Source organism: Accipiter gentilis, chromosome 23 (genome assembly GCF_929443795.1).
Source record: "Accipiter gentilis chromosome 23, bAccGen1.1, whole genome shotgun sequence".
Classification (NCBI taxonomy): domain Eukaryota; kingdom Metazoa; phylum Chordata; class Aves; order Accipitriformes; family Accipitridae; genus Astur; species Astur gentilis.
The window spans coordinates 10,580,066-10,596,937 of NC_064902.1; the positions used below are offsets into that span (position 1 = coordinate 10,580,066).

Genomic DNA, 16,872 nt, shown 5'->3' on the forward strand with positions numbered 1-16,872 from the left:
AAACTAGATAATATAATCGGTAAATCCACTTTGCCTGGCACACATACACTGCAATAAGTCACAATATGCTGAAAGCAAATGGAAGAGTGAGGGCACCACTGTGAACCCCTCCACATTGTAGAACACCCACTCTTCCTTTAGGATACCTCACATACCACACATGAAACATGAACACCTGACATAGAGACCAAGTAAGGGTGCCCAGTGTCAATCCATATATATAGCTTAGTTTTTCTGTTCAAGATTTTAAAAATATGCAAATAGAAGTTCTAAAATTTTCTACACGTGCCCCAATGGATCACCTTGTGCACCCCCCACTTTGGAGACTACTGCTCTAGTGGGCAACAAGGTACTTCCAGTGACATTTAAGTGATTGAGGAATATTGTTAGTGACCAGACCTGACAAAGAAACACATTAAAGTTTGTATAGCTATGATTAAATAAAGTTTTCCACCTGTAAGACAATGTGCATCCTAATGAATCTTTAGGTGTACTGGCAATTAAACTCAATCAATGCCACTCAAATGCACCAATGCCTTGGGGCAGAGAATAAAATCAGGGCTATTACATAGTTCTGAAGAGCAGGAAAAAGTCAACAAACTGGAATAGTAAAAAGCAGTGTACGGCTGCAGAGAGCATCCTACTTGTAAGGGTATTTCAAGTGAGCTAGTAAAAATAGCAGCTTTACAAAGCTGTTAAGAATTTCTTTCTTACTAAGCTATTTGCTTCAATGATTCCAAGCATAATTTATTTTACCTAATACCGATCAGCAAGAAGTTATTACCGAAGACATGATGAATTAGTCCATTTCCCTCTACTACTTACCAACGGCATTTGCTGTCCAAAGTATCGTCACTGCAACCTGTTCATAACATGCATACTGACTGATAGTTATATTCTGCACATCTCCAATCACGTGTTTTCCCACTGAATTCAGATAAGGTGTACAGTCTAAAAATATGGAGAAATAAATGCTTTAGCAAAAACATTCTAACAGACGTTCTTGTGCCATACCAGGGCAATTAAATCTTAATCTGCCAACAGCACCTTAAAAAGATCTATTCAAGCAACCGGTTTCCAATATGACCCGCATCTTTCCATGTAAATAAAGAATTAAGTTAATCTCCTAACTTTTCTTCAATATTGAGCAAAGTAAAAGTACATGTGCACTATTTATTCTATAAAAATAAGTACTGTATAGTAAATCTAAATTAAGCTTTTGTTTCAGGACTCTGAAAACCACAAAACTTTCCAAATCATTGAGCACAACCACCTTCACCACTTGCAAAACCCTAGTTCACAGGACTCCAAAGGAAATTACCAGTTTATAATACCAGTATAGCCTGTATCACAGTGTAAAAATGACACGTTGGGACTCCTAAAAGAGAATAACTTTTCCTCACTAATTACTCAAAAGAATATGAGGACTGATATTAATTTTGTGCATGTACAGAGCTTAGAGCAAGAGAATATTGGTCAATGATCAGGCATGTATGAGAACAATGAACAACATGAAGCTTTAGAACGGGTACTCAGTAAGTGCTTTTTAACCACGACACTGTTTGATCCTGACCATAAAGAACATACTGCCTAAATCCATCTCATCTCTCATCCATTCAATAGCCATATCCCCAGTAGATCATTTTCCTGCCACTGGATCCAGTCAGAACTAGTTTTGTCTTGTTATCCTCACAAAAACAGTGTACTCCCTTAAGTTACAGCTCTACAAACATGTGATTATAGAAAACCTCAGCTTTCATTAAGAAAATAAAATATTAAAAAAAGCATTCTTGATTTTGTTATTGAACTTGACTATGTGTTCATACATTCAAAACAAGAAAACAAATGACCCTGAATGTTATTACTTTTAAAGCATTACAATGTTTAGAGTCATCTTTTGTGGCAGAAAGAGAAGTAGTGGCGAGAAAATTCAATAGTTCCAGAGCACAGTATACATTAAGATGTGTATGAACAAACATTCTGCTTTTGAACTAGTGAAGCCAACAAAATCCAGAAAAAGTTGACCAGTAGACTATATATTGCTGACTCACAATTAACTCTAAAAAACTGAGATAATCTATATGCTATGTATTTGTCTATACAGAGTTTGTAGAAACAAAACATGAAAAACCAAATGTTACGATAAGCCAATGCAGGAAATTGTAATTTAATTCAGAGGTGTGATCTTAAAGGCAAGGAAAGGAAAACTATTAACTGAAAAGCAGTTTTAGAAAATGGCTTCTTACTGTGAATAACAATGGTAAAGGATCTTTTATGTAACTGCCATCCAAATAAGAATAGAACAGTTTGTACAACATTGCCTTTTACAAAAGCTGGGCAGTTGGTACTTAACTTTGCTGTTTGTAGAATTCTGTTGCTACAATGACAGCATGAACTTCCTCTTAGGAGAATAGAATATCTCTTTCAATGGAAAGTTTGAAGTAACAGTTTTTCTGCTAGGTCTGGATCTAATTAACAGCAAGCCCAAGATTTTGGATCCTGGTTACTAAAATTTTATGGTCAAATGACAATTTGCCAAAATGGAATATAGCACAAACGTCTCAAGTTTGACTGTGAGTCACTGATTTACATTTTTAAAGAACAACAGCTTTAGGAAGAAAACAGAAGGGGAAAATTGCACTTTTCAGGAAACCACTTCTTTTACTTGAATACAAATGAAAATACTAAAACATACAAACATTTGTTCTTCACCTGAATAAATAATCTAACCAACTGATTTAACAACATAAAACAGTTCGCTAGAGTTGCTGTGTGACAAATAAAAGCCTTTAAGTCCCAGCCAGCAAGTCAAATTCTTTTTTGTGTTGGCTTATTCACGATAAGTATGTATTTCCATATTATACAAACTCTTTAGCCTTGATATCAAGGAACTCTTTTTCTAGTACTGCAGAACTCAAATAACTCCTTTGTCCAGGAAGCATGCCGTGCCAGCAGAATTTTGAATTAACACTTGTCATTGGTTAAACACAGTTCCTGGTGCCAGAATTAATGGAAAAAACATGACAGATACGGGACTTAAACAGACTCCATTGTGTTAACTATATGTGGGGATCTCTATTCTGACTGGTACTATTTCCTGTTTTTCTTTATGTAGATAAAAACCCATAAGTCTTTTGTAGTGACCACTTACCTTTTGTACAATCTGACATACTTAAATTTTGCACATTTTAAATATTAACATCAAATTAGATTTAAGAAAATTCACAGTGAAGGATTGCAAATTCAGAAATTAATGTAGAAATAGAGGAGCAAAAAGATGATCAGAATGAAACAAAAGCACTATTGTTAGGTTTCCTGATACAGGCTCTCAATGATGAAATTATACCTACATTCAGTATCTAATTTCTTTGGGTAGGCAAAAAAACCAACCTGTAACTTGCATTGGCATTAATACAAACATTAGTGCTGTAAGTTAGGACCTTCTCTTGACTGTACATTGAGTTTATATAGATGATGGCCACTAACTGACCAAACAAGGATAAATTCCCAATGTAGTCAATAGTCATACTTTACAGACTAGACAACATAGATGACAAAAACCTTTAAAAAATGAAAACAAAAAGACACAGCTATTTAGCAGACGTTTGAGGAAGTTTGAAGTATTATTGTAGCAACCTTCTTATTACTGTTATTATGCTAGAGATTACTTTCTTCTTAATTTAGCTGCAAAACAGACATCTGCTACAGGACTAAAACCATCTGTCTTCACTGAAAACATAAACAGTAGTTTTCCACCAACCTGGTCCTTTAACACTGTAGCTAACAAAAAATTCCAACTACTTCAACTAGATTAAGAGATTCTACTCATCTTCAATATTCATATTCAATATTAATTCTTGCAAAGACACACTTTTAATATATTCAGATACGAACTACACGTTTTCTACCTTGAGGCACTTTACACCACTTTCCCCAAAAATTACACATCAAAGATGTATAAAGCTTGAAATAAACCTTTCCTATGACTTTGTGTGTAGTGAATCTTTCAATGGCTACACTCTTTCACAGAATAAAATCATTCTCTATAATTTTCCAGCCAAATACTGGGCAGATGGTGTATGTCAATCTGAAAGTGAAACTACTACAAATTATTAATTCATTTTATTATCAGTGAAACACAGGAAGGAGAAGATCCACCAGATGCACCAAAAACAAATCTAGATTTTAAAATTATGTCAATACTATGGAGCTCATGCTATTCTTGGAGCCATTTTTAAGACACATGTAGCTATATACAGACAACTGTGATGGAGTCCTTGATTTTTGTGAATATAGTGCAAATTTTCAACTTACTGTCATATTTAAAGGTGATATTGAGTAGTCCGTTGTTCTTGGTGACTGATGACAGCCCCTGTAGAAAAATTCAAGAAAATAATTTGAATAAAGCAAGCTACTTTGAACTTACATAGATTTTTATTTTGTAAATAGTTTGTTGCAGGATCATAGAATTCATGATTTTTTTCCTTCTGTTTGGGCATAGCATCCATCAGTCTGAACACAGGCAATGACAGAAAAGATTGCATATACTTGCATGCACTCACCTGTCATCAACTTTCCAAATATAATACTCACAGAAGTGAAAACAAAGAGAAATGGAAGTCCAAATACAATATCTGCATGAAGACATGAAATTGTGACTTCGGTAGTACAACTTGCCCAGTAGTTGTGAATCATAGAAGCTTAATTTTGAAACAAAGTTATGTGACATCCTCAACTTTGACCATATAGGTTTATCATGCCCATAAAAAAACCCACACCTATTAATCAAGGATTCATCACAAATGAAATTGGGTTCCCCACGGCGAACACAATGTAAAAGAGGAGAAGAGAGAAAGAAGAGAGAAGAATGTCACTCTGAAAAAGCTGATCTCAATTCCACAGTCATGAAAAAGAGCATAAGAAGTTCTAACAGACAGAAGGAATGTCACTGCTAAGCTCTGTGGTCATAGCACTTTAGCTGTATTTTCTTGGTGAAGGTCAGTTGCAGGAAAGAAATTAAAGGTAGGAGCAAAACAGTAGAAGAATTGATGAAAGAGCACTCGTCACCTTCCAGACACTCCTCATCCCATTAACTACCTCAGAACAGGTGGCTAAAGGACTCTATTACCTATTTGTCAGTTGGGCAAACTAACCCACCAAATTTTCAGCACTCAGAATTCATCTACAATCAAAGTCATCCTTTTTTTTTTTTTTTTTTTTTTTTTTTTTTAAGTCTAATATTACTCAGTGCTCACAAGAACTACACAGAATTCAAAGCTTAACATAAGCTGAGGTACGATAAGCCAGGACACAAAATCTATGGCCTGGTTCATCAGTGTGTCTGAATTGTATATGGGAGAAACTCTTACTACAGAGAGACTATCAATGTCTAGTGTCTAGATATGTGCCCACACCTACCCTTCATTAAATTATTTTATACAGATACATTTATATGTAATTTATGTTTCTGTGCCTGATACCATTCTTGTAGAATTTATACTTCCATGTGCTTTGAGTTTTACGCAGTTTATGCGCTGGATTACTTCCTGTTTTATTTATTTATGTGAGAGGCCCCTGTATAGAGGCCCAAATCATTTTACCATGTATTGTAAATATTCGGAAGAAATTCTGGCCGAGAAAAGCTTAATTAGACAAAAACACAGATAGAGAATTAAAATTTCGATCTTCCCATTGATTATTGGCTAAAATCAACAAATAGTTAAAGGAGAACAAATGAAACAGTGGATTTTCCAACTGGAATAATTGAGACAATTATATCCCTTAACTTTTCCAGCAGAAGTGCATATCATAGAAATCCATTATGCTACATCAGACACACTTTCCTATTATCAAATACTATTAAAACAGATACTGCCATCCTTGCTGAGTGTTGCAGAATCTGAGGACCAACGGGAGAACTATTCCATTGCTCTCCCAGGGAGGAATCCAGACACATATGCAAGCTGGTGCATCTGGTGTCTCTTCTATACGTACACAAAAGAACCTTGGACTTCAGAGACAGCAATACCTTACTCTTCAGAAAGCACTGAAATTGGTTTTGGAATGCAAAACATAGCATCACCTTCACCCTTACTAGACACAAAGGAGAAAACTGTAACACTGATTCTTATGGAGTAATATCATTCCCTGAAAGGCATATAACATCATATTTACCATTATCTGGACAAAAAATATGAGCCATTTACATGGAATTATATCTAGGTTTACAGCTACATTGTAAAGGATAGAAAGAACTCCAACATCAATTAGATCTTGTCACGATCACATGTAAACATTCAGTGCATCTCACTTCATAGTCAGACACAGGTGTTTAGAAAGAAAAAAAAGGTATGAGTTAAGTTACCTTTAAAAAAAAAACAAACCACAAACCGTAAAATACTACATACAGAATGAAAGCAAAGCAGATCTTGATAGTACTGTTAAAAGTGAAATTTGTAATCTTACTTTCTTCTTAGGTGGCTTTTCATTTGTTTAACTTTGATTTAGTTTGGCATTAAACAAGCTGTTATACAAAAAGGTTTCCTGAAACAGGAAGGTGTAAATTTTTTTTCAGTCTTAACTTTTCTATTAATATTTGTTTTACTCCAACTCATTTTCTGTTTCTCTTAAGTTATATAAAAATCTCATTTAACTCAGTACTACAGCAAAGCAAAGACATTATGTGTTTGATGCAACATGCAAAAAAAAACCCCAAAACTATTGACTTTTTATAAAGACAGATAAACCATCAAATAAATTGTTACCCGTCTTCCTTTTGTCTCCTAGAGCTGAAGTTTTGAGACAAATTTCACCAAAGCCCAGTGAAAATTAGCACAAATGTTTTAATTTTTTAGACAGAATCTTTTATATCCTGTATTTAAAAAGAAAAAAAAAGGCAATGCTTTTTACTGCACCTTTAATTGCATTTCTACTGGAATTATGGTGACAGCACAAAATATGTAACAGTAGAAGTATAAATCAATATACCACAATCATTAATAAAGTAGATGCAAAAGGTAAACATAACATAAGCCAAACTCTGCTGAACTTAAGCAGCACTTACAGGTTGTAAAACTGTGCTCCCAAGTGTATAAAAGGTTCAAAAAAGGCTGCAGTAATTTGGGTGAGAATTAGGGTCACTTTAAAGTGCTGAACTAGCTAATTGTCATATGAGTAAAAACACGTAACCTAGTCAGATAATTTGATCAAGCTAAACTTTGGTATTAATCCTCCAAGTACTTACTGCTGTGAGTTTAAAAATATATTCTTCCAGGAAGCATTCCCTTGTATTTAAGCCATAAAGTAATTGTGCTATTTAAATGGCTTATGGCTAAGACAGCTTGTTTAGAGCATCTTTTTTTACAACTATAAATACTAATGCTGTGGCCTTAGGGCTCCACATTCTTAGTTAATTAACCACAAACATTTGTGAATTTACACGAAGCTTTTAATTCTGAACTTTACTAGAAAGCAAGTCTCCATTGCCTGAAGCTTTGTCTATAAAATCCCTTTGGTCCACATACTTCTATACACACCGACTGAGAAGGAATACATAGGAAAGAAAACAGCCAAAACATCTTTTATGAAGAGCTATAGACCACTGGTCTTTAAAGAAATAATCAAAGTTGAAATGCACACAGATTAGATTACCAATAACCTTGTTTGTAAAAAAGCAGGGATGGGGGAAATGGGGGGCAGGGGGGTATCCATAACAACATTAAATCTCATATTATGTGAGCTCAAAGCACAGAACTCCGCAGAAAACATGATAAACTAAGATCCAAATCCTGCGTCTACATTGGGCAAGCAAGCCAGAAAGAATTTCCATCACATATCTCAAATCACAGAGATCAATGCTCGATCTGTTCCTCAATCCATATGAACAACTTGGACAGTTAAGGTTAAGATCCTAAGATATCTTAAATCAGCACAGTTCTGAATAACACTAATACATATAATCCTGAAGAATGAATACCTAATTTGGATGTTCAAGGCATGTGCAGGAATTTAATTTTATTTAAATATTCACCTTTCAACATGAAAGAGCACAAGTATTAATAACAGTCAAAGACTATTACATGAAGTTAACCTGTATTTTTGTTTATATTTTTCTAATACCTACACTTCATTTATGGTAACAACTTGTTAATGAAATGCCCTTAAGACAACTCTTTTTATCCATTACTATGCCAGAGAGGAACAAAGTTAGGATTACATTTCCAGAAATAAAGTTTAAATGAAAATTTAACCACATGAACTAATTGTACCTCCGAAAAAAGTTAAATTTAACTAATGCCTGCCATCAGAGGCGTAAGTTAAATACAACAGAAAGAAATTAAAAAAAATCTGCTTGATTTTTACTGTTGAACTTTCCCCTCTTCCTTTTAATCTAGAACATATACTGTTTCATATTTGAAAGTAACATCTATTTTTTATATTTGACAATTCCTGCCAGAGATGGCATTGGTGATTTCAGAATTGTCCTATGAATAACCATTTTTACAAATAACATTGAAATACACTCAACATTCAACTCCTGTTGAGCAAACACTCTTTCATTCAATAAAGGCAATTTATGCATGTGAATAGACACTGTCAGGCAGCCACTTTAACATCAATACTAGGAAACAGAGATAGATGCTAGCACTAATTACAGAGATCTGTTAAAGGAGGTAGGAAATCACTACCCCTCAAGCATAGCCTTGTGCACCAGACCAAAACAGTAATCATGATTCATCTTTCATATGTTGTTAATCAATGCACACATGGTCCTAATTTCATGCTCCCATGAGGCAAACTGAAGGGACAATTGTTTTTGAACTCTAACATCAAGATGAATAATCAATGTTTATCATACTCACTGCTCAGTAAACTAAAAGCTTTATATTTGACATCTGCTCTTTTCATTTTAAAGCTTTCTTGATGCTTTCAACCAAGTTAAAGTATTTTCTGTTTCTACAATCATCAGTAAAAAGATTAATTATCTGTACTGTTTATACGCCTGCATTTTGGATGGCTTCCAACAAAATGTAACAAAACACATAATCCATGCTAATGTTTGCAATATAACTTCTGTGTACTCCATTGACTGCAGAATGAATTCTAAACCCTGGGTGGATGGGTTTGTACTGTTACTACTATACCCTTGGTGTAACTGACAATTCCAAGCATCAATTTTCTTCAGATTTGGCTTTATATATATGTATTTATGTTCCTGCACTGCATGCACAAATTATGGGAAAAACATTTTAAAGAAACATCTCAGTGACACTGCAGAAGTAAGTTTTAATAAAAGTGAATTCAAGGAGCAATAGCCTTCTCTGTGCCTATTTCGTATTTGAAACAGGGACGTAGATTCTTAAAACCATTTTTTTAAAGCTCCTTTAGTAAGTTGGTATCTTTTGTGTTTCTTCTTATGTAAGCAACATAATGATTTACAAGAAATTACCAGATTTTGTTCGGTTCTTTGTTATTTATTAACTTTTTCACTGCTCCATCTTTAGAGCCACTGCACATAAATTCAGCCACAGAGGAGCTGAATGTGTCTTCATAGCATTGCATCTTGAAATTGGCCCGAGATACGAAAGATAAAGCACTGGGTTTACTTCACTATAAAATATGTATTGGGGGGAAGAAAAGCATCATTTTTGAGCATGAAGGAACTTCATGGTCCATCCAGCCCCTGGTTATCCTCTTGTTATACAAGCTGGTTAGCTGATTCTTCCCCAACACATCCTTGTCAAGAGCAGCCTGACATGTTCAAGGATCCCAATTTTTCTTCTACCTTACTTGTGAAAATTCAATGGTCAATCTCCAGGTGTTAGCACATTACTTTTACACAATTGTCCCTTTCAGACCGAGTATTAGGTTGCCTGGTAGATCAATTAGGCCCTTCCTCTGAACTGGAAGAACCTTTGTTTCATGTGAACATACTTAATGCTTTGACTTTCTCAGCACAGCTCAGCCTTCCAGGGAGTAAGTAGATGCCTGGTGACCTGAGCCAGGCACAATACACTTCCCTTTGTTTAAAACTGTCAGGCACGTTCACATTTAGCGTATTCCTTCTCCACCTCCCAGAATACAGCTTATTACCCCAATTTAAGCCCTGTAACTTGGAAAAACATTATGAAGCATCCGTACTAGCCTTTTTAAAAAAATGTTCTACCTTAAGCAGCAGTCAAAATCTTCTAAGAAGTCAAAAATTCAAAACCAGTACTGTATAGATGGCCCAGACACTGTGCATTATAATCCAGGTACATCATCAACAACAAAAAAACTACTTTACATAAGAATCTGGGAGACGAAACATGCAAAACTTACTTTCCTAAACCAAACACAAGGAACTCATACTCCATTTGTATAAGAATTGTCCTGACCTTTTGTGATCATTAAATATCTCATTTTTTCACAAAATGACGACATTATCCATGGTTTCATGGTTGACTTCCCACATAGGTAATTACATTTTGTCTGAACAAATTCTTCTGCCATTTCAACTAGACATGGTTTTCTCAGGTTCCTCCTGTCATGAAAGGATATTGAATTGAACAGCTGCTGACTTAAATCCTGTCCTTAAACGTACACATGTATACTCGTATGCCAGCTAGCTTCATGGGGGTCTTTTCAGATTTTGGGGGTATAACATGCTGATTGAAGATCACAAATTGCAGTGTATCCTATCTAAAAAAACAAACAAACAAAAAACAAAACAAAAACCAACAACAAAAAAAACAGAAATGCCTTTTCATTATGCCTCATTCCAAGCTATTTTAGTTTCTATTTAAAAAAGGCAATGTGGAAGGTTACCTTACACATTAGTCAGTCTGATAGAGAGGTAAGAAATCATTGTAATGAAGAAATACTACAAAATATATTTACAGCATGACTCTTCAGTATGCAACATGGCTTAACACAGCTGTTCACTGAATGTATGTCAACTTGTTTACTTTAAGGGACAGACAGTCCTGAAAGCCACAATTTAACAACAATAGAAGCAAGTTTAATCTATACTGTTTGCCACCTACTGTGAAAATCTGAAGTCTCTGAGTCAAACCCAGGAATTCAATGCAGCAAAGCATGGAAGAAAAAGGGTACCAGCTCTTATTTCTCTCATGCAATTTGCAAGTTTGCCTAAGCAGTTTTCTGTAGTTTGCCTGTCACAATTTTTTTCCAACTTCCTTGTGTGAATAATGTTTGGTAAATTAAAAGCCTTCTAAAAAACCAAACAAAAAGACCCCTCAAAATCAATAGAATAAATATTTTCAAACAATGCACATTTCCCACAAACTTTACTGAAACCTGCTAGTATAAGGATATTTGGACAAAAGCCAAAGTGTGTAGTTAAACCAGTGTTCTCTTAACTCTGGGACATGACCCCTGGCAAGAGAGTTGGAGAAAAGACGAGGTGTTTGGGAAGGGGAGGGGGAAGAAAAGCAATGCCAAGACAGGTGCACGAACGGTGATTGTGACTGCAAAGGAAGGGTGGTAGAAATGGTAAAGTTGTTTTTAGAGGAACCCACGTCAAATTAGTTTGAGAAGCACTGACTTGTGCTATAAACAACAAATAAATAGAATAATTTACAACTGAAATAATGGAGGAGGAGAAATTAATGAAGCCTTTTATGCATGCTTACTGCTTAACATACAACACAGCGTACTGTAAGATGACAAGCTAGCTAATTATTCTACTCAAATTAAAGAACATATTTCTTCTTATGGTGGGATGTTATCTGCAACTTTGATAAGCCTACAGGGTCCCACACTTAGAGGAACAATTGCACAGGCACTGAATTTTAGCTTTTGCCCAAGCACTTCTAAACTAACCTGTCTAGGAAACAACTAAACCATATTTTTTCATTCATTTAATTGGCTGTCCACTTAATGTGCAAACATGCAGAGCCGTAAGCTGAGAGGCACAGTCTTTCTCTCAATGATGTTCAAAGAGAGTTAGAAGACAATCAAGAAAAGGTATCAAGAGGTGACTGAAGCTTGAGAGAACAATGGGTATATATTGTTTATATTAATATGTATATAATATATATGGATATATTCATTCATTCATTCATTTTGCTTACCACATTAAGAAATGATGGAGCTTTCAGAGGAGAGGGCATCAGGGAAAAAGGAAAGCAAGTAAGAACAATACTTCAGAGCTACAAATTGTATCTTTTAAGATTTTATGCACATAAAAGGTTTGCCGCTTCTCCTAAATCAGTAAGTACTTGCAAGCCAGCCACATGCAAAAATAAAGTTTCTTCCTTTAAAGCTGAGCATATGCAATGGCACCTGGAGAACAACTAAAGGAACTTATTTCCAAAATCATAAATGGTTCACTAATAATGTTCTGCTGCCAGATTCCTACCTTTCAAATTGGAAACTCCTAGCACAAGCTCTGCTCTTTGTTTGATCCCAGGTTTCATCCAAAGAAACAGAAAAGCTGTAAAAGCAACTAGGACTGACTTTGTAGGTTCAGTTTTAAGCTTCAGCCAGAACACAATTCAGAGTTACAACTATTTCAGGGTGGGTTTTTTTGCTCTTGGCTTCTCTATCTAATGCCAAAGTGCACACAACCCCCCCTTAAGAATTCTGAGGGAAACTGTCATCAAATGTGGATTAACTGCTTTATTCATAACTGTTCTACCTAAAAAAAATTCTAATCTGAAATTTACTGCATTTTTGGAGATTCTCATTGCAAACAAACTCAGAGCAAGCAGACTGGAGATACTCCATTTGCAGTACAGGGTGAGTTTACCCGATCTGTAACTTTTGAAAATGGTAAGAACAGCTGCTTGCAAGGAAATCTTTAGAGCAGAACATCACATAAAGGCTGGAATGTGAAAAATTGGACATAGCACATCTATTTTGTTTTGTGCATATTCACACAGTATCTTCCCCGACCCTAATCCTTCTCCTCTATTATCTGAAAGTCACTGAAATTCTTTAAGAGCTTTACAGTCAGAAAATATGAAATGCATAATCTTAGAAACTTAATTTTAATTCTTACTTACACGAATGAAACATAGAGGGACAACTAAGGAAAGTACTACATATTCACAGGAGCTCATGAATGTAAAGGAAACTAATGCACATTGGCTTTGTAGAACCAACATGTAAACACACCAAAGTTTTGGTTTTGGAGGATATGGAGGCAAGGTGATTTAGCAATAACTCTACTGATTAGAGTGCCACAGAACGCATAAAACTTTTAAAGTAGATAGGATTTGGGATTGTTCCATCTTAATCCCTCTCTTTGAAGTAATGCAATTATTTTGGACATAAAAACCTATTCTTAGGGATTTAGAAACACACAACTGTACTCATCCATAAGATTTTAAAACTGAGAATTCGTAAGCAGTATGGTTCAGTTCCAGGAACAATCAATTATTTGCTTGCCAAAATCCCATGTTCCAGCTTTAAAGAATCTTTCACCATTCCCCCAACAGTATTTTTAATACCTCACATGAAACTTGTTTTTGCAGGAGACGAAGTAAAAACAAAACAAAACAAAAAAACTTTCTTTAAAATGATACAAGCATCAAGCATCTCTTCCCAAAGTTACCATCCTTGTGAGCTACATAACTTAAAAAGGCTCAGGCAATGAGAAGCTGGGACTTTAAATGTGATAGGCATCTACTCAGTATCAATGCAAAGGTATCTTTCGAATTAAGTTCAATATCATGAGGGACATAAGAATAACATACCAAGCACCACCACATTTATTCCATATACAGCCATGTTATACAATCCCCTCATCAAAAGCAAAGGGCAGATTGCTATAGTTTCAGAACAGACTGGCATGATGACTGTATCAGACTTTTTTAATCTGGATTGGGAAAAAAAAAAACCAAAACACACCAGCAAAAACAGAGGAACCATTATGTCAAACACAATGGCTAAAAATACTTTTTGGTTCGCAGAAAAGTTCTTGTGCATCAACTATGCTAATAAAATAAATTACCTTTCCCTATAAATCTGCCCCTAGGAAGCAATCAAGTATTCCTCCCTTTCTTCCTTTCACAAAGTTAATGGACAAGCTGCGTAAGCTGGCTTCCTGCAGAGTTAGAAACAAGTCTCAGTTATGTTGCCCTTCCTTCTAACGGTGTTAAAGCTATGGGCTTTGGTTCCTTCACTGCTACCCATTGTTACTCCCACCTCCCCGACACAAGCATGTCAGCAGAGATTCTTACTGCTGAACTATGCGCTTTTAGCAAATAAATTTCATTTTAGAGCCTCCATCTAGTCCTGGTCCACAGGGAAGATGAAAATTACTCCCACAGCTTAAGCAGTAATACATCAGCAGTGAGGATTAGAAGGTCCAGTGCTTACTATTTACTGATGATCCACATGGTTGAACTTCAGAGACACAGGCAGATACAGATTTAAAGCTTCAACTGCCAGGGAATTTATACACTCCTGGTTACCCTCTATGAAGTGTACAGTCATCATATTTGCAGCCAAAAAAACTCCATTTGGAATGTGTCAGAAATATACACAAAGCTGCACAAACACTTCTGGTCCACCTGAAGGATACTTGGAAGAAATAGTAGTCAAATATTCCAACTATACCGGCCCCTCTCTGCAAGCATACTGGAGCTTCCCTACTTACAGCCATCTAAGCAGGAAAAGTTCCACCAAATGATCATCAACACCAGGAATTTGAACACAACATAATAAAACCATCCAAAATACAGCTTTCTGTGGAGATGTTCTTAAGAATGTTTCTGGGAACTTCCAGTCTTGAATTAAGTTTACCTCAGAATTCACCTGATCATCAAGGCTGACTTTCTTCTCCTACGGTTTTGATTTTCACACTCTGCAAATCCATGTATCTTGTGCCTAACTGTATTCAACCATCTCTTCATACAGAATAGCTTCAGCCATCAAGATTGTTGAGGCTTTTCACAATGAAAAAAAAGGATGAAGAGAAGACAGAATACATTCAAATATTCCTGTGTGCTCATCTCTATTCACTACTTGGATTTGAAAAGCATTAAGTATTGCTAAATCTTACTGTTGGAAAAAAATCAAGGAAATGTGTGTTTTAAGTCTATCTGTACTGGCAATCTCTTCAGGCATTATGTGCTATCAAGTCCCATGAGGTTTTTAACTGCTAAAAAAGGGAACCTAAATACAGTTTTTAAAATAGAGATTTAATGTTTGAAATAGTATTGAAACTCCAGTCTGACTGCATTCAGTTTCCACTAATAAAAGTCACACCCTATGGATATCACTCTTTATAACACACTTGAACAAGTAAAACAGTTTAAGAGATGCATTTTTCCTACGTATTTCATGTTAAGTGCTTTTGAAAGTAGGCCAAAGCAAAGGTTACGCATTCTATCTGTACAACACATGGCTAGTTCATAACTGCAATTTTTATACTAATTAATACACTATTTGACATGAACTGTGGTATCTGCTAAAACACTGATACAAACTGTATCACAAGCTGCTTGGGCTTTAAATTACTTCACTGGTGCCATTTGCCCAACTACCATTTAAGCTCTTGGAATATTTTCATTCTAAATCTTTCTCATGAAGGATTGTTCTTAGCCAGTTTCTAGAACCTTGGAGCACTTTTTGATTTTGTATTATTGCTTAAAATTGGATTATCCTATTAAAAAAAAAACTATGGCAAAGAAAACCTACGTCTTGGTAACATTTTTCAGTCAAAGCAGCTGTCGTTTAAACGATGAAAGTCCATACTCACTAATAAGTAATAAAAGGAAATCACACCTTGGGAAAAATAGCAGGAACCCTAAAATCAAATACCTGATGCACAAACACAGGCGTGGCATATGGGTCTACCCTCTCATGGCCTACTCTGACAAGATGCAGGAATGGTACAAAGTGCATTTAGCCTCAGGAAAAATACCATTGCTGTGCTGTTCTAAAGAAATTCCTCTGGTTTCCACACAATCAGCACCAATAAGATCCAGACTCATTCCACAGTAAGTCCTTACAAGTGAAAGGAACCCAAAGAGAGGATATCCTAAACTGTAATTTCACCTACCTCACTAAAATTGCCAGTAATAAAAAAAATCATTTTAGAATACTGTATCAAATATGTACGCTGCTCAAGTGAAGAAAAAAAAAAATCAGCAAAGACATGTATTTTCTTACATAGCATTTCTATTGCAGGAACACCTGAAAGGTCAAGCTAGGCTAGGTGCCAGTATGGAAGAGGCTGTAAGTGATTATCACTACGGCATATTTTATAATGTCCAGTCATAGACCAGCATGTTCCTGTGGTGTTGCACATACACGTAAGGAGGACAGTGACATTCCTAAAGCCTTTAGATTGAAAAAATATTCTCAATCTCACTTTCCTTCTCAACTATTTTCTATGAAACCCTGTAGACATGAAGGACTGACCATTAAAACACACAAACACCTTTTGCATTGTATTTTGAACAGAAGAATCATCTTGTGATTTCTCCCTGTTCAGAGACTCGGGAAACAGATTCATTTCCTGCTTTATCCATACCCTCTATCAACAACTTTGAGGAAGCCATTTAACACCTTTTGTGCCTTAGCCTCTCGTCTGTAAAATGGGATAACAGAATTTCCTTTCCTCCGGTTGTCTATGAAATAATTTCAGATAGCAAAGTACTCAGAGCAAGGACTTCCATTTAGACTGTGTACACAGACACACCACACACTCAGCATAATGAGATGCAGATTTCAGTTCATGTCCTTTGGTGATATTCATAGTAACGAATAAGTTTTACAACAAATCCATAGTTCAAACTTTTCCTCTCTTTAAAAGAGGAATGCTTTGGTTTTACATACAGATTTAATTATTCTTTTAGTCTACACCTCAGATAATAAAACTTTTCCAAACTGTCCAAATTAAGTAATAAATCTCAACCC

The 16,872-nt window shown here is 35.5% G+C and overlaps 1 protein-coding gene across 3 annotated transcripts in view; it reads right to left on the bottom strand.

The window, feature by feature from the left end:
• The window catches only part of IL17RD (interleukin 17 receptor D), a 75,801-nt gene that overhangs the window by 19,920 nt on the left and 39,009 nt on the right, over positions 1-16,872 (bottom strand). For all 3 annotated transcript variants that reach the window (XM_049826220.1, XM_049826218.1, XM_049826219.1), the window contains exons 2-3: positions 4,315-4,372; positions 826-951 (exon numbers count right to left, since the gene is read on the bottom strand). Coding sequence is in view for 1 of the 3 variants with exons in the window: in XM_049826218.1 (XP_049682175.1) it covers positions 826-951; positions 4,315-4,372 (184 nt within the window). In the remaining 2 variants the exon portion in view is untranslated. The remainder of the gene's footprint in view (positions 1-825; positions 952-4,314; positions 4,373-16,872) is intronic.